Genomic DNA, 22,427 nt, shown 5'->3' on the forward strand with positions numbered 1-22,427 from the left:
ACTGCTATTTCTTATTTATAGAAATGACTTCTCAAATGTTTCGAATACTCTTACTCCAGTAACGTTTGCCGACGATACAACCTTAGTTCTGTCTTAACAAACTTTTATTTAGTCATTATTAAAACAAACGATAGTATAATTGCTTATGCAAACTGGTTTAACTTAAATAAATGATCAAAAGTCATATCCTAAAGATTTAGCCAAAATTACCACTGAATCTATTGCAGTGCCTCAAGTGGCAACTACAAGCAGATCATGTCGGCAGGAAAATATATAAATCAACTGGTATATTAGGAGGGTTAGGCATCTTGTTACTAAAGAATGTTTTCTTACATTGTATTACAGTTTTATTTATCCATATCTTTCATATTGTAATATAGTTTGGTCAAGCACTTCCCCTAATACTCTTCAAAATGTTTCTTTTCTAATGGCTGCTAATGGCTGTCTTCAGTAGAGTGCTTACAACACCATTTTATTATCCACGAAAGTAAAGAGTAAAAGTAAAGTAAAGAGAAAGTAAAGAGGCCGAATGGAGGAGGCTCATTTTTTTATCCTAGCGCAGATAGTGTTTTGTAAGGAAATCAACTCGATCAAATTCATTTACTTCATCCACTATTTTATTTCAGAAACTCCATCTTCTTTCCATCTAAGATCATAACATTTTTCAAACATAGATTTTTATGTACATGTTTTATTCAAATGAAGTTAACATGCCAGATCATTTCAGAGCGCAATACTCAATTAGATTTAGGGGTATTCAATAATGGAATGATTTATCTCATATAATAAAAAATATTGTTCCTCTTTAAGAGGTTGTAAGAGATGCATAAGGAATCACTTTAATGTTGCTTTGTAATTTTGTAAGAATTCTATTGTATTGTACGATTTAATTTCATTTTTTGGTTGTGTGTGCATGTGATTTTGTAATTTTATTTGTGTGTGTTATTACTCACTTGAATTTGTAATTTAGCATTAGTTGAATGTAATTGTTTTGTTATCGTGTTCTATTATTATTTAGGTAGAGGCTCTAAATAAGCCTTTAGGGCTTTTTAGGCCTCTTTCTGCACATTATGGCTTTTTATTTCTTTTTTATTATTTTTTTTGCAGTCTTGTGCAAATAAAGAAAACAAAAAAAGGAAAAGAAAAGTAAAGAACAATATATTCTTAAATATATTAAAAAGGAAACTTTCATATAATACAATTAAATACAGCTTTTAGATATTGTAAAGTTCTTAGTATATTTGTTACATGAATTAATATGTATTGTAGATGTGTTGGAGGGGGGGGGATTAAATTACATTAAGAAAAGTGACTTTGTATACATAGACAACATGTAAATGTAAGTAATGGATGTATTGTAATGTATAAACAATTGTGAACTTCACACTTAACAAAATACAGGTGAACTATTGCTTCATTGTCATTCACTGTAACAGATCAATTTATGTATTTAAAAAGTATAAATGTACAGATCCATCCAGCTTAGTTCCACAATAAACATCCCAGACTTGTACTATATAGTCCTAATTTAGTTTTAATTACATGTTTAATAAGATTTAGATTTTTAAAATCTATTTAGCTACATTTAATATTTATAATATTTTAAATATCATAATTAATTTATAATTTTAATAAAGTGATTTTAGTAAGCGAACCAACTTACAAAAGTTTATTTTAAACATAACAAATGAATCAACTTACTAAACTTTTAACATGTATAAGATAATATATATACACATACATTTAAGGGGGAAATTATTAGCCCTCCTGTAAAACTTTTTTATATTATCTATTTTATTAAGATTTTTAAAAACAAATTTTAAACATAATACTTTTAATAACTAATATATAATAACTAATTTCTTTATTTTTTTGCTATAGTAACAGTACAAGTACATGGTAGCCAAATACTATTATTCAGCTTAAATTGTAATTTTACTGGGATAATTAGGTTAACTAGGCAAGTTAGTTTATTTAGGCAAGTCATTGGACAACAGTGGTTTGTTCTGTAGACAATCCAAAAAATTTTCATTAATTTTCCTTTGGCTTATTTCCTTCATTCATCAGGGGTCGCTACAGCGGAATGAACCGCCAACGTATCCAGCATATGTTTTACACAGTGGATGCCTTTCCAGCTGCAGCCCAGTACTGGGAAACACACATAGACTTTCATATAAACACACTCATACATTATGGCCAAGTTAGTGTATTTAATTCACCTATGTCTTCGGACTGTGGGGGAAACCGAAGAACCCAGCGGAAACCCATACAAACATGGTGAGAACATGCAAACTCCACACAGAAATGCCAACTGACCCAGCCAGGACTCGAAGCAGTGAACTTTTTGCTGTGAGGCAACAGTGCTAACCACTAAGCCAATGTGTCACACTTCCAAAACAGAAATATTTCTTAAAAACTGCTTTTATTCTAGCAAAATTAAAATAAATAAGACTTCCTGCAGAAGAAAAATTTATATTATTGGAAATACTGTGGAAAAAGTCCTCTGTTAAAGTTCGCTTGAGAAAAAAATATTTCACTAAAGGGCTAATAATTTTGATTTAATAAAAATGCCCATATTACAATAGGATTATTTTCAGAGAGGAGCAGATCGTGTTTATAGTTTGACATGGAAAGTCCTAGTAATACGTCAATGATGAGTAGTAGTCTAACTTACCAGTTCTAGTTTCACACTCCCACCTCTAGTGTTATGACTATACTTTAAGCATCTATTAACACTCTACAATTAATCATTTACATCCATTCTGCAAAATGATCCCATCTGGGCTTAATCATTCATAAAAGAACAAAAAAAAAAAACTCTCAACAATTCTCACTGTGAAATAAAACAAATGAACAGAATCCCAGAATGCTTTAACACATCTACAAGAGAATGTTTATAAAAGTGTTGGAAAAAAGCTGCTATGAGGCAAAATGCCAAACTCGTAATAGCTTCATAATTAGAAGTTTTTTCCAAATTACACAAGTGTGTGCGTGTGTGTGTCTCGAGGCGACATTTTTTTTCCGGTTACTCAGTGCTTCTGAGTCATTGTTTTGTTAACACATAAACAGTCTTCTGCTTTGACTGAAAACAGCGGTCATTAAAATTTGATTGGGTGGTTAATATTTTATTGTTCAACTCTGCCCTTCACTCAGAACTAATAGAGTGAAACATTCAGTCCTCAGAGGGAGTGAATCTGTGTCCAAACATCAGCGACTGAAAATGAATGAAGCCTTTGGAGGATATGTACATAAACACACAGTAATCAGATAAATACAAACCTTGAAAGGTGAGTTTTCTGCGCACGGTCAACATGACCTGGCCATTGCGGGCGGCGTTAGTCATGAGCTCCAGAACCTGTTTGTGAGATTTGCCTTTGACAGGAACGCCGTCAATACATATGAGCTCGTCTCCAGCCCGCAGCCGGCCATCTTTCTCTGCGGCTCCCAGAGGAACAATGGCACCAATGTACACCTGAGGAAAGACACTGTGGTTAAAGGTCATGCCATTGTGTGGTCTGACAATCCAGAGATTCCCATACACTGATTTATTTGTTCACATTGTGAGCACTGACATAACTCGAGTGATCATAAATGACACAAAAAAGTTAGACAGTTTGTGTCAGTTTAATTATATTATGCTGTAAAGAAATGCACAGCGTTGAATTTCATGAACACACGTCACTAAAACAAACATTCAGGTACATGGTAATCTTGTTGTCAATGCAACCAACATGATATTTTTCATAAATTAGCTTCAACAGCATAAAAAAAGCTAAAACAATGTTGTAATAACTTTATTAACTTTAATATTACTTAATAACTTAATATAAACATAACAAACATACATGTATTTGTAAATATTTTCTTTTAGATATGATTAATCAGCACTAAATTAATTCAAATAAATCCTTCCAAAATGCCTTGCCGTTCCTCGCACACTTGTGGATTTTCCCTTCTATAGAGGATTGTGCACCATTTAAACAATGCAATGAATGACATTGAACATAAAAAGCAATATAAAGTAGACATTTTTAGTATAGAAACAAATCCAATACATTTCCCAGTAAATAGCCTAAAAGAGCACCTGTTCAGTGCTTCACATTTTCACCCAAAAATACCAAAGCAAATAATGACAGAAAAAGTTCAGAAGAGCATTCCTACATGCAAGACTTTGATCTCTGATGTTGAATTGCTGCAGCAATAAGTGAAACTAAAGCTAGTGTGTGTGACTTGGATTATAAAAATAAACTTTATCCTCCTTAAATTGCCTAGTGAATACAATATGTGACCTTGGACTACAGAACAACATGTCTTTTTTTCAAAATTAAGATTTATACATCACCTAAAACTTAATAAATGAACCTAACCATTTACGTATTGCTTGATAGGAAATAATAAAACTTAACTGGGTAAAAACTATTTAAAAATATGAAATCTTTTGATTCAGAAAAATCTAAATGCTAAGAAAATTGCATGTAAAATAGCTGAAACTAAATGCTTAGCACATCACTAATCGAACATTATTTTTTAAATATACAGTTGAAGTCAGAATTATTAGCCTCCCTATGAATTTTTTTAATTTCTAATTTTTAATTATTTCCCAAATGAAGATTAACAGAGCAAGGAAATTTTCACAGTATGTTTGATAATATTTTTTCTTCAGGAGAAAGTCTTATTTGTTTTATTTCAGCTAGAATAAATTCTGAAAATATTCAGCTAGAATAAAAGCAGTTTTTAATTTTTTAAACACAATTTTAAGGTCAAAATTATTAGACTCTTTAAGCAAATTTTTTCCAATAGTTTACAAAACAAACCAACGTTATACAATAACCTGCATAATTACTCTTACATGCCTAGTTAACCCTTATTAACTAGTTAAGCCTTTAAATGTCACTTTAAGCTGTATAGAAGTGTCTTGAAAAATATAGTTAAATATTATTTACTGTCATCATGACAAAGTTAAAATAAATCAGTTATTAGAAATGAGTTATTAAAACTGTTGTTTAGAAATGTGTTTAAAAATCTGCTCTCCTTTAAACAGAAATTGGGGAAAAAATAAACAGGGGGCTAATAATTCTGACTACAACTGTATATACAGTATGACATTTTCAAAATTTATTCATGGAACATGACATTAACTTAATAATCTAATGATTTTGGCATAAAAACTATATTTTGACATATTTATATACATGTATTTATATGTATAGACATTTATATGTATATACAGTACATGTATCAGGATAAATCCATCATTTTGACACGTATGACACATTGTATTTTTGTCTATTCTAAAAAAAATAGACCCTTGCAACATAAGACTTGTTTTCAAGTGTTGGTTTTGTAGTCCACTTGTGTTAACAAACAAATAATAAAAAGTAAACCACACATACACACAAAATACCATTATTTTCTGAAGCCTACAAACACATTTAATTAAAGCTGCTAATAATTACTTTGCTGTTTCCACAAGTTCAACATTTAATTGCTGAACTGATTTCTTTTATTTTTTTTTTTATAAATCACTGTGTGTATGGATTTGAAGTGTTGCCACAAATAAACAAGTCTGTGGGAAACAAACTACGATGACAAATCACTATAAAATCACTCACTGGCTGATCTGGTCCCTCTCCACCAAGCACTCGAAACCCAAATCCAGTCTCCTGGTTTCTCTTGATGAACACATCCAGCTCTTTAGTGTTGATGGCTGAGAGAACAGGAAAATTGGTTGTAAATATAGTGAAGTAAGCAGATCATTCGTAAGCATTGAGGCAGATCTCACGTTTGCTGTCCTGCATTGCTTTGGACTTGAGGTAGAGCTCTGTTGGGTCCAGTTTTGGGGAGCTGGAGCGAATGAGCTGTGGCGGGAAGGGCAGGGATTGGGGCGCAGGTTCAGCTGGACTGGGAGTGTCAGTACTGATGGAGCTGGTGGTAATGATGTCCTGCTTCTGGGTAATGGGCATCGCTGGCGTGATCTGAATGAACAGATGGAGACACACTGATTATAGAACTGCCCTCAGTGATATTCCAGATATGAGCTGAGCTCTTCAATATTCATTATGTCAAATGATTTTCAACAATAAAAAACAGACTGTTTTGGCTAATATTGAACTATTTGTCATCCAGTCATTCAAAGTTAGTCTAAATGACAAACACATTTGCTTTATTTAGAGTCATATTACAGATAACCAGCCTGTATGGAAACATGATATGTTTAAGTGTGTCATCACAATTTTGTTTTACAGCACGCTACAAAAAAATGATAAGATCAAAAACTCATGACAACATTTTATGTTACTTTACCTTCTTTTAATAAATTGATCAGGTAACTTTACTTTTAAAGTTATACACATTTTATCTTGATGTTTTAAGGTATTTTAATTTATGCAATCAAATTAGATTAATAATAATTCCTTACATGTATATAGCGCTTTTCTGAAAACTCAGAACACATTGGGAGGTTCTCCTCATCCACCACCAGTGTGCAGCATCCACCTGGATGAAGCGACAGCAGCCATATTGCACAAGGCCGCACACCACACACCAGTTGATTGGTGGAGATGAGACAGACAGAGTGATGAAGCCAATTATAGTATTGGGATGGTTAGGGGGCCATGATGGACAGAGGCCAGTGGGCAAATTTGGCCAGGATGCCAGAGTTAAACCCCTCTTTTTCAAAGGACATCCTGGGATTTTTAACGACCACAGAGAGTCAGGACCTTACCTTACCATCTTATCCAAAAGACACTCACTGAGTGTCTAATATATAATAATAATATAATTATTTAAAGTTACTGTAAAAGATCATCATTTAACCTATTTTTTGACATTTGCTTTTCACAAAAGTACTGGTAATGCTTGGTTCATGTAATAAGTTCATTAATAAGACACTGCACTTGTATTTATCCAGCTTTTTTATAAGGAAAGCATGAAATAGATACAAGTAAAGTGTCTTAGACACAGATGTCTCTTTGACTCTTAATACTCTAGATCAGAGGTGCCCAAATTCAGTCCTGGTGTCCGAAATCGCCCACTATTTACTACTCGACTGTTAAAAAAGTGTGTTCCAACAGTATGAATGAGAGTTGTATGAATGGAACTCTGACGTACTACATCCACCATTTTGTCTCGATCACATGACCTACCGGCGTCAGTTGCTTCACTTTACTCCCATACATAAACTTCTCATGGTGTATCATGGGATAGCATAGCGTGCACCGGATGTGCACTTCAGAATCTTGCCGGATGAAGTAGGCCAACCGGGTACTTCTCACATACTGTTTTTCGAATTCTATAAATTCAGACATACTACTTGGCCCACATGCTGTTTTTAGCTTACTATATAGTATGGAAGTATGCGATTTCGGATGCAACCCTGGAGGGCCAGTGTCCTGCAGAGAATAGCTCCAAACCCAATAAAACACACCTGAACCAGTTTATCAAGCTTCTAACTAGCATACTAGAACTGTCCTGTCAGGTGTGTTGAAGCAAGTTGGAGCTAAACTCTGCAGGACACTGGCCCTCCAGGACCACGTTTGGTCACATGCTCTTAAAGAAGTTTAAGGAGTCTTAAAAACGGATCTGAATTATTTTTTACAGTACCGATCAAGCTCAGATCTTTCATAATTTGCCCCTCGAAGCACGTCTATGTGACTCACATTGTTTATATCTGCTCTGAAACAGCTCATCTACATTACAGCCAGTATGAGGAAGATTTTTTTGCTCCTGAGGGCCTGTTGACTCAGCAGAGATGTTCGCTGCAGAAGCTCGTGTTTGCCTTCAAGTGATTCACCACATCCTGCTCTTAAAATAACATTATAGCGTTTGGCACTTGCTCTGTGAATAATGTACGACTGCAAGCTTCGCTGAAGAACCCAGAACGAGGGCCGATTAATATTTCATACCGTTTTCTTCATCTTCGTTTCATCAAAAATCCCTAGTGTGTCTGAATTAAATCACAAAAATGGTGTAATTAAAAGACATTTAGCCGAACTTACAGGTTTGAGAGACTTCACGGGAGACGTCTGACCTGCGGGCACAAACACAGATAAAGAAGGATATTAGAATCAGCAAGTACAGTTGGAGAAGTGTGTTACAAGATTAAATTATTAGACTGGGCTGTTTATTGCTGGAGAAAGGCTATTCGTCAGTTCCCTTATGCAATTTAAAGCCTCCAAAAGTGAAATGAGTCACACCAAAGTTAATTGTAATGATGTGCATTTCAGACAGGTTTCCAAATCACATTTTAATTTATCTGTCATTGGTCGACTTAACAGGCAGCGCCGCTTCCAAACAACACTGGATTGGTCAATGCAGATGTCAGCATGCTGACAAACAACATACAGTGCATACAGCATATATACTAGTTCACCCTCTTTATCAGTGAATATAGACTATATATTTAGGTCCATTTAAAAATAAAAATACAACATTTTATTAACAGTTATATTCATCAAAATAAGAGTGAGGTCACCTAACACATTTAGGAATAAAATACATATGAATTCAAATAAGGTGTTGGAAAATAAAATGACAAAATTTTAACCAAATACATTTTTTTATGTTCTCTTGATATTTTCTCTTTCGTAAAATTTTATTTCATATTTGTCAATATTATATTCATTGGAGTAGTAATTTTTGCACCCTGATCTTAAGCTTCCTAGTTAAATTAGTAGAGCTGTTTTGGCGTTGATACTGACAAATCTGAAATATATACAAAATATCTTATTGTAGAGCATCGTGTAGAAAATATTCATTTAAAAAAGAGGGGTGTACTTATTTATGCTGAGCAGTGTATGCTTAAATAAAAAAATATATATGTTTGCTTAGTGCTTACTGCAAACATTATACATTAAACAAAAAAACGCATTGTAACTTTAAAAACCTTTTGACTAAGATTAAAAGTTCTTCACACAAAGAAATAAAGTACAAAAGCTGTCACTGAGGTTATTTCTTTAAAAAAAGGTCTATATTAATTTCTAAAATTCACATATTAGTACCTAAAAATAGGGTTGCACAATATATGGTTTGAGCAGTGACACAATAGTCACATCGCTTGATTAGATTATTTATTAAATATTAAAACATAAAGATATTCTTATTTTTAAAAAAATGTTTATACAAAGATGACTATGCTATTTTATGTTTGATTGTTCAATTTCTACTCCTGAATATTGTTAGGCTATCAAAAAAACAAGAAAATGTTATTTTACTTTGATCTGCTCTGTTGTATTTATATATGCTTGTAATTTATTAATATTTATGCAAACACACTGCATAAAAAATACTTGATCGTCTCAATTTTTTTTAAATGAATGAGATCTTTACAAATAGAGTTAATCAATTAATCTGGTGAAATTATATTCATATTGCAATATGTACCACATGAAAACAAAATAGCGCAAAGTCAGATTTTTCCAATATCATACAGCCTTACCTAAAAAGTACAAAGTTTGAAAGACAATCTGAAAAGCTATCTCCCCAATGAAAGCTTTTATATCTATATTTTTACTAATTATGTATGAAAAAACAAGCAAGCGTCTTTCCGAATGTGATTGTTTTGCATAAATGGGCAATTATTTTATTATTATTGTTATTATAATTATTATTATTTTCCATCAAAGAATTTCCCAAGTCTTTCACAGTTAAAAAAAATCACAGGCTGACAACCTAAAAAAATATTTAAATGTTTTGTTTGATTTAATTTGATAAGTGATATTTCTTGACCAAATCAGCTCATCAGGATGATTTTTGAAGGATGATGTAACACTAAAGGCAACTTTCAGCTTTGCATCATCATTTGCATATTGAAATTGTACATAAACCAGTGCAGAATGTTTAATTCCTGAATCAGGACTTTAAATGAGTTTATGTGAATCCACTGTTCTAAAATCCATAGTGGCCACTAAGGGGCAGTGTACTCCACACTGCATCAATGAGTACTCGAACACTAAAGGAGATGACATTATTCACACAGTGCGGGTTTGATAGTTTGGCAAGCACATTTATATACAGTATGTGTGTGTAATATAATAAATACTGCATAATCGTTATTAATAGTAACACCACATAGCTTTTAAAAAAATGTGGAACATCAGAATCGGTTGTAAGTAATGCTTTGAGCAAATTTTAAGCATATAACCATGTTTGTACAAGCCGAAGATGAAACGTATGAATACGCTTGACCTTTAGCAGCCACAATCCATCGGCATCACTGTGACAGCTGAAACCTGGAAGTGAGCAAGTGAACAAAAGAGCCTGATATTTTCACTTGGGCTCCAGACAAACCACAGACTTAATGCAATATAGATCTGTGTGTACAGCCACTCTGCGCCCACTGCTGTGCATGCAAATACGGCCTTCAGCTTAATTAAAACACTGTCTGGGGATTTTCGCCACAAGTTTTGGAGAATGCAGAAATGGTATAGACTCAGTTTTCTCAAATTTCATGTATATAAAACTACTAATACAGTATCCGCAAAACCACAGCAGCACAAGAGACTTTTGTGAAGAAATGAAGTACGGTAATTAAGAATGACATTACTTTATCTTAATGACTTTACAAATGAACATTAATCACTTTGGTAACCTGCTGTCCTGAGATTATGAGATCCATTTTCAGTGTGGCAGTGTGCAAGCATGATTGCTCTTTCCTTTAGGCGTTAACTGTATTCTTGTGCTTTATGAAGATCAGGATCAGCACAATGTGAGAATCTCTCACTCACAAATACAGTTATTTGGCTCTCACCATCTCAGATGCGTCTCACACTACTCTTTTCACACATTTTTAGCGTACAGAAGTTATTTTACCTTTTCACACACACACAAAAATTAATGTTTCAGAGAAAAAACATAATTCTGTCTAAGTTTGGAACTACATGAGGGTGAGCAAAGGAGAGTGTTTTTATTGTTACCTAAAACCAAAACTATTAAAACAAAAGCAAAAATTAATAAATAAATAGAAAGATAAATAAATACAATAATGTATATTTGTTAACATTAGGCAATGCATTACTTACAGTACTTTAAAATAAATAGGTAAAAACTGTATTAATAGGTCAAACTAAGATCAATAAATGTTGTAGAATTACATTTTTATTGTTAATTCAGGTTAACTAACGGTTATCCAATGGTAACAAACGAAGCTTTAATGAAAAGTGTTACCACACAAATATTAGATAGATTTAAATAAAATAAAATGAATTAAAATATTATCATTTTTAAATAAGTCACACATGCTCACTAAGCCTGTATTTATTTGACTAAAAATACAGTAAAACTGTCCTACTGCAAAACATGATTTCAATTTAAAACAACAATTTTATAATCCTACATCAAAAATGTATTAGTTTTCACAAAACCTCAACATTAATAAAAAATATAAACAAGTCATAATAACTATCAGTGTTCAAATTATATCTGAAAGATCATCTAAGACCAAACACTCTGTGGCTGCTGCAAATTAAAAATTACAATCACAAAAATGCAGCAAAATTATACATTTGAAGCATATTAAAAATATTTGCATTGGTAATTGTATTTAAAATATTACTTTTAAACTGTATTTTGATAAATATACACATATTAAATTATTTTAAACTTGAAACTTCATTTACTCACCCTTCACTTTTTCAAAGCCTATTTGACTTTCTTTTTTTTGTTGAATACAGAATACTGAAATGTATATGAAGAATGCCGGAGGCTGGTTGAATTGACAATTCAAAGTATTTTTTTTTTCTGCTATGGAAGTCGATGGGTATCCACTTTCTTCAAAATATCCTTTTTTGTGTTCAACAGACAAAAAAAAAAAAACCTCATAAAGTGGTTAGCACTGTCGCCTCATAGCAAGAGGGTTGCTGTTTTGAGTCCTGGCTAGGTCATTTGGCACTACTTTGTGGAGTTTGCATGCTCTTCTTGTGTTCATGAAGGTTACTCCCACAGTCCAAAGACATGCGATATACAGTAGATGAATTGAATAAACTAAATTGGCCATAGTGTATGTGTGTTAATGAGTGTGTATGGATGCTTTTCAGTACTGGGTTACAGCTGGAAGGGCATGCGTTGTAAAACATTCACTGGATAAGTTGGCAGTTCATTCCGCTGTGGCAACCCCTGATGAATAAAGGGACTAAGCCGAATGAAAAGGAATGAATGAACGATGAAGAGTAAATGATTAAGTAATTGTCATGTTTGAGTGAACTATCACTTTAAGATCACCAGTGTATATTCATTGTTTTTATGAGCTGTCATATGTATCAGCCTGTTTATTAAAATAACTGTGCCATAACTGAACCTACAAGTATTCACTGACAAATAATAAGACAAATTATTTGTCACTGAACTGTTAACAATGGTATTTTTTCACTGATGGAAACAAGACAAAAGCTAAATAGAAAACTGTTTTAAATGACAAAAACTGGTAGAACTAAACTGGTTAGACTTTAATCAACTAAAAGATAATTTTCATATTAAATTTATTAGACTAAAACTACAATTGGCTTCATTCATTCATTCATTCATTCATTCATTCATTCATTCATTCATTCATTCATTCATTCATTCTCTTTTCAGCTTAGTCCCTTTATTAATCTGGGGTCGCCACAGCGGAATAAACCGCCAATGAATTCAGAAAACAAAAATATCACAACCTAAATGGCATTTTAGTCAATATTAGCTACAAAATTATATTAAATTTGGTTGACTAAAACTAGACCACATGCCTAATTAAACACTCCCGATCAATGTAAGTGAGTCTTTTAGGCTTGTTTGAAACCTACAGGTATGTGTGTTGGAGCAGGGTTGAAACTAAACTGTGCAGTTGCGGCCCTCCAGAAACTGGATTTGACATCTGTGATCTCGACTAAAACTACAATGAATTTAGAAGACTAAAATATGACTTAAAGGTGCAGTAGTTGATCTGCCAAAATGCTAATCGTTATTAGCTTTGGATGGCAGGGGAGGGATTGTGTTTCAAAGCATTGCCTCCTGAAATCGCAAACGTGCCCACCGCAACACGACAGCAAACCACCAACACACTAGTTCATGTCATTCGCCAGTTAGAAGTGGATGAAGTGGATGGCCCAAAGGCGTGCAGGAATTTCACTTATTACTAAGCCACACTTACATGCTATTTCAGAGCGAATATTCAGAGTAGTATGGTAAACAATATCGGGAGCTGTCATTGTTCATGGCTGTCATTGTTCAGAAATGACCCAATGTGAATATAAAAGCAACTTCAGCTCAGTAAAGCAGGCTAGGCAGAATAGTGCTATTGACCAACGTTTTGTTGTTAAACTAAATATAAATCTACAATATTGATGCAGTAAAAAGCTCTTATGAAACTGAAAATAGTCACATCAATCTTTTACCAAGAGATTTCAGTGGATTGAACAACACGTCTGTGCATATAACCCATTTGTAACAACAACATCTGCATCAGCTCTGCGTGAAGCTAAAATAGTTTTAAAACAGAACATTACCTGTCTAACAGAAATACTTCAGCTGCGGTGTCGTCCTTTCTCCAGGTTGCAAAAGTAACTCCAATATTGATTCAGGAGTTAAAAAAGTTTCAATTCAGCATTTGATTTCACTGTGACAGTGACTGTCTCGTGTTGTGAACGCGCGAGGCTCATCTAGGCGTGCACACGCTAATAGCAGATATGCGTGAACAGAGATCCGCAAAAGCTCAAATCTGCATTTGTTTACAGACAGTTTACTAGTGTGCTACTAACTAGCTGAGCTACTTATGGGAATTATGGAAGATGTATGCCCGACAATATTTAATTGGGTGAACATTTTTAGTTTTATGCCTTACCCAGAATATAAAAATACATTTAAACACATTTAGATCATTTACTGTAATCATTATTATTGGAATGTGAAGAGACTTTCAACCAGCACAACAAAAAATGTTTCTGAAGACAATCACCTACTGCACCTTTAAACTAATTGGCAATGAATTAAAACTAAAATCAAAGTTTGCAGTCAAAATAAGCACTGATACCCATATAACCCTCTTTGCCTCACCTCCTCTGAGCACCAGCACGTTGACCTCGCTGCCCACCGGCAGGTCTTTGAGAATGTCCACCACCTGCGCATGACTGAGCGTCTGCACGTTCTGTCTGTTGATCTCCTTTATCACATCGCCCTTCAGCAGGCCCCGACACCACTGCGCGTCCAGAATCATCTTCACCTTCTGGCCCAGCGGACAGTCAGCAATGGCAAAGCCAAAACCACCCGGCCCCTTCACCAGTGGCACACTGACCAGCTCTGGCTGCAGGAGTGTGCTCTCTCCTGCCTCGGGGTGGCGTCCATTGGGCATCGCTGCAGCTGGGAGTCTGCCATCAGCGCTCATGTAATGGAGGTCTTGCAGGGGCGCGGTGCCATCTAAATGGATTGGCTGGCCGTCCATTCCTGGCATGGCGGTCATTATGTCTCCTGTGCCCTCTTCGCTGGAGTTGGTGTCCTCTGGCAATGGGTATCCACGACACAAGACCATATCCACATACTGGTTCACTGGGATTGACTGGAACATCTGCACCACATCTGCGTGAGTCTTGCCCAGCACACATGCACCATTTATGTCTACAATAACGTCACCTGAAGGAGACAGGAAGAAGGCGAATGAAGGAGATGCCGGCTGTGTGCTGAATCATAGAGTGCTGCATGTGAAGACTATTAAAATGATCAAAAGTAAGCTATGATGAGTTATTATTACAAACAAGGCTAAATGACATTTACTTGGGACTGACAAATAAAAATGAATGTTTCTTTAATGTCAACATTAGATTCAGTGGCAATCATTAGCCACGTTTTTCTTTCTTGGATAAGAAGCCTGTTACAAATAGTAAACTAAGTTATGAGTAAGGCCAGACAGAATCTGTGGACACTTTTAGCTATTTCTGTGCAGAATTTTGTAAAAATTCAGATTTATGCGGAATGATTTTGGGAGTATCGCAACTAAAAACTTAATATATGAAATAAAAATTAAAACCTTTTTAATGTTTACAATACAAATCCATCTAGATCCACTTATTTGGTAAACAAAATTTATCTCTCATAAAATATATCTACTAAAATACAGAATGTATTAATTTATAAACAGTATTGCGAATAAATCCAATGAACATTTTCATATTAGTCAATAATAGTACTGAAATTGATTTAAAAACTAAATAAATAGAAATGTACACATATTTACACAAGTAAATAATAGAAATCTGCGTTTTATTGCATGTGCATTTCATGTGGGCCTAGTTATGTGTACAGAGCACAAGACAATACTAAATTTGTTCTTCATTGAGTAGGAACTTAAATTTTTGGAACACTTTTCACTCGATTTACACACTATTATAACATTTATAAATATTTCAAATTAGCTTTCATTTTCATAATCTTATATTTTAGTTTTAGCAATTTTGCTAAGTGATTTCAAATTGTCATTTTTTTTCAAACTTTTATTATTTTTTTTATTGTTATGTTTGCAGGTTTAGTACTTAAGTTTCCAGACAAAAGTAATTGACTAACAGTAGTTTAATTTGTCTCTAAACCCCTTTTATATATATATATATATATATATATATATATATATATATATATATATATATATATATATATATATTTATATATAATATATTATAATATATTATATTTATATATATATATATATATATATATATATATATATATATATATATATATATATATATATATATATATATATATATATATATATATATATTATATATTTATATATATATAAATACTAGTAATGAAGTCAGAATTACTAGCCTCCCCATTTGAATTTATTTTCTTTTTAAAAATTTTCCCAATTGATGTTTAACAGAGCAAAGAAATTTTCACAGTATGTCTGATAATATTTATTGTTTTATTTCGGCTAGAAAAAAAAAACTTTTTTTTTTTTAATAAAAATGTATATATATAAATTTTAAGAACAATATTATTAGCTACTTTAAGCTATATATTTTTTTCATTTGTCACTTTAAGCTGTATAGAAGTGGTGTCTTGAAAAATATCTATTCAAATATTATTTACTGTCACCATGGCAAAGAAAAAAATTAATCAGTTTCATAAATCGGGACTGTTTTGAGCATAAATTACAAATATAAATATGAAACGCAATGTGTTTAAATTAACAATTTAATTTGGGTCACACTTTCCAATAAGGTTCATTAGTTAATGTTAATTAATGCATTTACTAACATGAACAAACAATGAACAATACATTTACTCTTGTATTTGTTCATGCTAGTTAACGTTAGTTAATGAAAATACAGTAGTTCATTGTTAGTTCATGTTAACTCATGGTGCATTAACTAATGTTAACAAGTTTGTACTTGGATGTTAATAATGCATTAGTAAATGTTCAATTATGATTAATAAATGCTGTACATGTGTTGTTCATGATTAGTTCATGTTAGTAAATGCATTAACTAATGAACCTTATTGTAAAGTGTTACCTAAATTTGTGTTAAATTTGTGCTTATTGGAATATTGTGTTTAACAATTCATTAAACAGCAAAAAAGCAGTTGCAGTGGATTTTCTTATATATACCTACTTCTGGACAATCTAAAGCAGCACTGCATCCTTAACCAGATAGTTAATCCAAAACAACTATTAATTGAACCCAAAACAAAATATTTCCAAAAAATATTTATGGAAAAAAAAAACACATCTATTGTCATCCATAGTAGCAACAAAAAATACTACGAGAGTATTTTCCCAGCATTTTTCAGTATACATTCCTACATGTTCAACCAGAAAGAAACTCAAACTGCATCAAACTGCTTCGGAACAAGTTCATTTTTGGGTGAACTATCTAGTAGTCTACACAACTTAAGAGCTATGGCATTAGCTTTAGCTTAGCATCATGCTAATGCACTTCATATAAAGAGCGTTGTTTATGTTTAAGTATAGTTTCCATCTCAGCGGACTCTTCTAAATCAGTTTCTAATAAGATTTTATTACGCGTGGTGTTTTTGAAGGCTGTTGTGCATGTGGACACTGTGCAGCTGACTGTGATCTGGGATCGGTTTCAGCTCAAACACAGATCCTGCCAGTGTGTTTAAACTGTTCATTTCGAGTCTTGGCTCCTTCTGTTATACTCTGGGGAAAGCGAACGAGTATGATATTCAGTGATAAAGAGCCAGTGGCCACAGATCCATTACTCCAGCTCAAGTCAATGATCCGCTCAGTCGGTGCAGTCTAGTCTGTCTATCCAATGGTGAATGTGTCTATTGATCAGTGCAGAGGACGGTGGGGGGATTCCTGTATGCTTTTGTACTCTGGAACAATCAATGGCATCCGTCCAGGCGCGCTTCACTTCTTGAAAGCGATTGTTCTACCTGAGTCATCCTGCTGCTCATACTGTAATACCGGCACACCATCTGCCAAAGATTCTTTCAGGAGCATCATAGCTTTCTACTGTAAGTCACGACAATCTTATGGGTGAAATTAGATGTTATGTTTATGAAAAAACAATATTATTTCTAACTGGCTATTTGATGAATATTGCATAAGAAAACCTGAATAATATAAAGTAAGAAAAAGCTATTTTCAGAGTATATTCAGATTTATTCAGATTTTTAAGGTTATTAAAAACATAGTCAAACCCAAAAAGCAATATTTTTATTACTTATGTCATTATAAAATGCTTCATTCATTTTTAGAACACAAATTAGGTTATTTTAAATGAAATTCCAGAGCTTTCTCATATTTGCTATGTACAATATGATGCTTGAATGTAGCACTACAGACTCTAATAGCTATACGTGATATTGCCTGTAGTAAATGCACACCTTGACGAGAATGCAGGAGCACGCTTTAATGCATAAACATTAGACATTGGTGAATGAGCCATGTTTACATTTATTTTTAACACAAAAAATTGTTCTCTGGCTTTAGTTTGATTATGGTTAAACCAATGAAGTCCCACAGAATGTTTTAGTTAAAGTTCTGAACTTCTCTGCCGTTTATGGAGGCCAGAGAGCTCTCAGATTTCATCTAAAGTATCTTAATTTGTGTTCTCAAGCAACTGGAAAGACATAGAGAGAGTAATTAATAACATAATTCTTATTTTTGGATAAACTAGTCCTCAATACTTTTAATAATAAATTACAATATATTATAATAATAATAAACTAGGAAATCAATTTGATTATTCGTTAAAGGGATAGTTCATCCAAAAATGAAAATGTGCTCAATATTAACTTTCCCACAAGTGGTTTCAAACCTTTATGAGTTTCTTTATTCTGATGAACACAAAATAAGATATTCTGAAGAATGTTGAAAGAGTGTAACCATTGTCTTACATACCAGGAAAAACAAATACTATCGAAGTCAATGGTTACAGATTGGTTATGCTTCAAAATATCTTCTTTTGTGTTCAAGAGACGAAAGAAACTCAAGTTTTGAATAAGATAATAGTAAATAAATTATGAATTTTTGACTTGTGACATTTGACTTGTGTCCTCTGCAATGGACATTGCGTTTTCATCAATGTACTTTGAATTTTTTGAGCTACTCTGTCAAGTCCGGTTGTACTGTTCAGAGGGCATCCTGGGGTTTCTAGTGACATGTCATTTGATTGGCTGGCATGGTAGGAACAACTTCTCACACTGCATCAAAAATGGCTGACGTACAAAAAAGCACATTTTAGGAAGGAAAGAGGCATGTAAAATTTAGCTTTTTAAATGGTATTGTACTATTATTATTATTATTACATGTATATTTGTTTATTAAAGTGTCAGGAACAATACATTTAGCTTTCGAAGCTGTTAACTTGTTTGTGTTTCAAAATATCATCCTTTTTTAAACGTCCACTACAGTGGACACCAGGACCATCTTAATTTAATTAATGACTGCATGTTGTAGGAGGCAGAACTGAGGCAGAGAGGATTCATTATAAAATAGTTGAGGGAGACTCTGATTTAGAGTATGACAATCAGACAATTAGAGAATTAGAGACAATTAAAGAATGACAATCAGTTTTAAATCACCTTTATGTTAAATTTCTTCTTAAGTTAAATCACTTCTTTTTTTGAGTTTGGCTCTCTTTCAGACTAAACTGTTTTAAGAATTTCAATACAAAAGGAAAAAAATGTCTTTTGTTTTGTTATCGTTGCATGAATATAGGATTTTTATCCCTTTACAGCCATATCCTGTACAGTTTTGTTGTCTGAGTGGCAGTTGTTTTAAACTTAAGTGGTCCTGTGGTCCACAAAAGTGGACATGCTGTAAAACTAAAAATAAAAACAAAATGTAAAAACTCTAAATTGTATAATATTTTTTTACCCAAAGGATGTAGGAAATCACAGAAAAAAAGAAAAACGATTCTTGGGGTCTCGGGTTGATTTATTTTTATTTTAATTTAAACTTTTTAAATTAATCCCCATCCTAAAATCACATGCAAACACAACCATTCTTTGCTTTGCATGTCGTTCAGATGCTCTCTTCCTATCAGCGCGTAGTTACTTCGCCCAAATCACCTTTAATGAGGATCAAACTTTATGGTGCAAGTCTAAAGTCTGGCCATGCAAAACAAACAGCAAATAAACATAAGTAAACAGTGAGAGTCTACAATTAAACTTCTCTTAATAAAGGATAAATGTTACGGCGGGTCAAAAACAGGCTCATAAACACACCCTTTATGGCTTTTGCGATAGCTTGTTGACACACGGAGGAATTTGCATAAAGAAATTGGATGCAGATGAATTTAGCCCTCAGCATGTGCCAGCTGAAGCATGTTTACTGCACCGCACTCCAATCCACAATTAAATGTATATCTCGGTTAAACTGTTTTACGATCCTCTGTACAGACGGTTGTCTTCGGGGAGCTCAAGTACACTGGCAGTTGTTTGCTCACACCGAGTGTTTGGGAAAGCGCTGCAATTATCGCCAAACGCAACTCTGCAGGAAAGCCAGTTCCCCTGATGCTCACCCACTGATTCTGATTTATTCTATCGCTTTCTGTGTGATCCCGCTGTGGCCACTTTCACACTATTATTTACTTGAGATCTGGCAAAACAACTGCACACCAAAAAATGGATGTGGTGGCTGACTTATTGTACCGTTTGATAAACATAAATGAAGTGGGGTGTTAAAGTGCATTGTGATACTTGGATCAAATCTAACCGTACATCCAGAATCTTGCAATTCTGTAATTACAGATTTTAATGCAAAATCAAGCAAATGACACAAAATCCAAAGCAGTTTGCAACTTTTCAAACTCATTTAGCCAAAGTGTAGTTGATGAAGGCAGCGAGACTCGATTGATTTCACCTACAGTAGCTTCAACTGTGATATAAAGAAAAATTGCTTTACTTAATGGATCAAAGTGGGCAATTATATAAGTTTATTATACAGTAGAATGGCAATGCACTCACATTAAATTTAGTTATATATAATTTCATACTCTTAATCTTTGAATAATCTGTCTTTAATAAGACAATTACTTTGATAATTTTTTGATAATCAAATGTAGGGGTGTACGAAGAACAAAATTTTTAAGTATTGGGTCTGCAGTTTCAGTAAAGAATTACACTAAACAACAAGTAAATCAATCAATAGATAATATAACAATAAACATTTACACAGCAGTTGACTGACGATCCTTATTGTTAGGTGGATCTGCAGTGCAAATTATTAGAGAGCATACGTTTTAGGGTCAAACTGAAAATTTAAGTGCTTAGTTTTATGATGTACTTCTCTAGGGGCATCCGCCACATAAAACACATGCCAGTGTAATTGGCGGTTCATTCCACTTTGGCAAACTCTGATAAATCAGGGACGAAGGAAAGTGAGGGAGTTTTAAGATGAAAGCTCTGCCATTTTTTTTTTTTTCAAAAAATTGTAAAGCAATACAAATGCCTACCATGCTGATTAAACAACCCAAATACATCATATTTGCCAAATTTTCTTCATGTTTTTAATTTGTAGAAAAGAACTGTCAACAAAAAAACTTATTCTAACTGATTAAAGTCCACTGTGTATCAATGAAGATACAGTAATCTTGGTTAATAGGTAATCACTTCATTTATTCTCTTAATATTTTTAAGCTTAAAAATTAAATTAAATAATTAGATTTTTTATCATCATTTTAGGCCACAAAAATTTGAAAAAATGTGTAGTTAAATGAAGGAAATAGTAGTTTTCCTGAAGGAAATTATTTAATTACTTGAGGGCTCATCCACATTCATGAAGTAAGCAACACATTGGCTCTAAACTGAAGGAACAGGTGGTGACTGGATTTACCTGAAGCGATTTTGTTGTCGTGTGCGGCAGGTCCATCTCTCAGGACGTTCTTCACTTGAAGGAACTCATCTGGTCGATCTCCACCGATGATGGTAAAGCCAAAGCCCTGAGGACTTTTCTTCAGTGTTGTGCGCAAGATGGCACCCTGCAGCTGAGACGGGTCCCGCGTGAATCCTCTCAAGCCAACTTCACCTGAATCAACAAATATCATGTGAGACTAACAGTTTAAAGCTTGTTTTTACTTGTTCTTTTCAGCAGCCTATTCGTGTTTTGTCTCATTTTCACTTCATGTACAGCCCTTTGGTCAGCCAATTAAAAACTAAATTACAAGAAAAAAACTAAACTAAACTAAACTAAACTAAACTAAACTAAACTAAACTAAACTAAACTAAACTAGACAAAAACAAGCACTGGAAGAAAGTTCACACTGAGAGAACCAGAGAAAGATATGGACAGGGAGTCCATTACTCATTCATATTCAATAATGCAAGAGAGAGAAATGGAGAGAGCAAAAGACACATCACAAAATGAGTGAATGATAGTGGGATTGTTCTGTAAATATCCACATACACTTCAATTAATCATTTAGTCCATTTATTACAATACTACAATGACTCAACATTTACTCCTCCTAGCATCACATTCACAAGAGTGTTCCTGTTAAGATCTCTAAATAATAACCATAGATTAAATGCTCAAACAACATTTGGCAATGCCTTATCTACTAAAATAAGCTGATAATGATCCTCTACACACACAGACTCAAATACAAATTAATTTTTGGTGTCAGTGAGCACATGCAAAACGACCACTTGTATGAATTATGTTGCCATGGTGACACCTCTAAGCTGAGCGACTAATAATAAACTTTAAACACACAAACAGGATTTTTGTTAATAATGCTAAATAAATGGACACAGATGTGCATTTAGAGTTCATATGTTCTTATTATAAAATCAAATTAAATAATATTGACCAAGGTTTGATCAAAATATTGTATATTTCCAAAAATATTATTATTCATTCATTCATTCATTTTCTTGTCGGCTTAGTCCCTTTATTATTCTGGGGTCGCCACAGCGGAATGAACCGGCAACTTATCCAGCACATTATTACGCAGCGGATGGCCTTCCAGCCACAATTTATCTCTGGGAAA

The 22,427-nt window shown here is 33.5% G+C and overlaps 1 protein-coding gene across 6 annotated transcripts in view; it reads right to left on the reverse strand.

Moving 5' to 3' along the window:
• magi3a (membrane associated guanylate kinase, WW and PDZ domain containing 3a) overlaps positions 1-22,427 on the reverse strand; it is a 261,327-nt gene that overhangs the window by 21,526 nt on the left and 217,374 nt on the right. For all 6 annotated transcript variants that reach the window (NM_001365194.2, NM_001365193.2, XM_087305883.1 and 3 more), the window contains 6 exon segments: positions 3,280-3,472; positions 5,613-5,707; positions 5,783-5,975; positions 7,998-8,029; positions 14,026-14,598; positions 21,272-21,463. In NM_001365194.2, coding sequence (NP_001352123.2) covers positions 3,280-3,472; positions 5,613-5,707; positions 5,783-5,975; positions 7,998-8,029; positions 14,026-14,598; positions 21,272-21,463 — 1,278 coding nt within the window.

Source organism: Danio rerio, chromosome 23, assembly GCF_052040795.2.
Source record: "Danio rerio strain M-AB ecotype USA chromosome 23, GRCz13ab, whole genome shotgun sequence".
Lineage (NCBI taxonomy): Eukaryota > Metazoa > Chordata > Actinopteri > Cypriniformes > Danionidae > Danio > Danio rerio.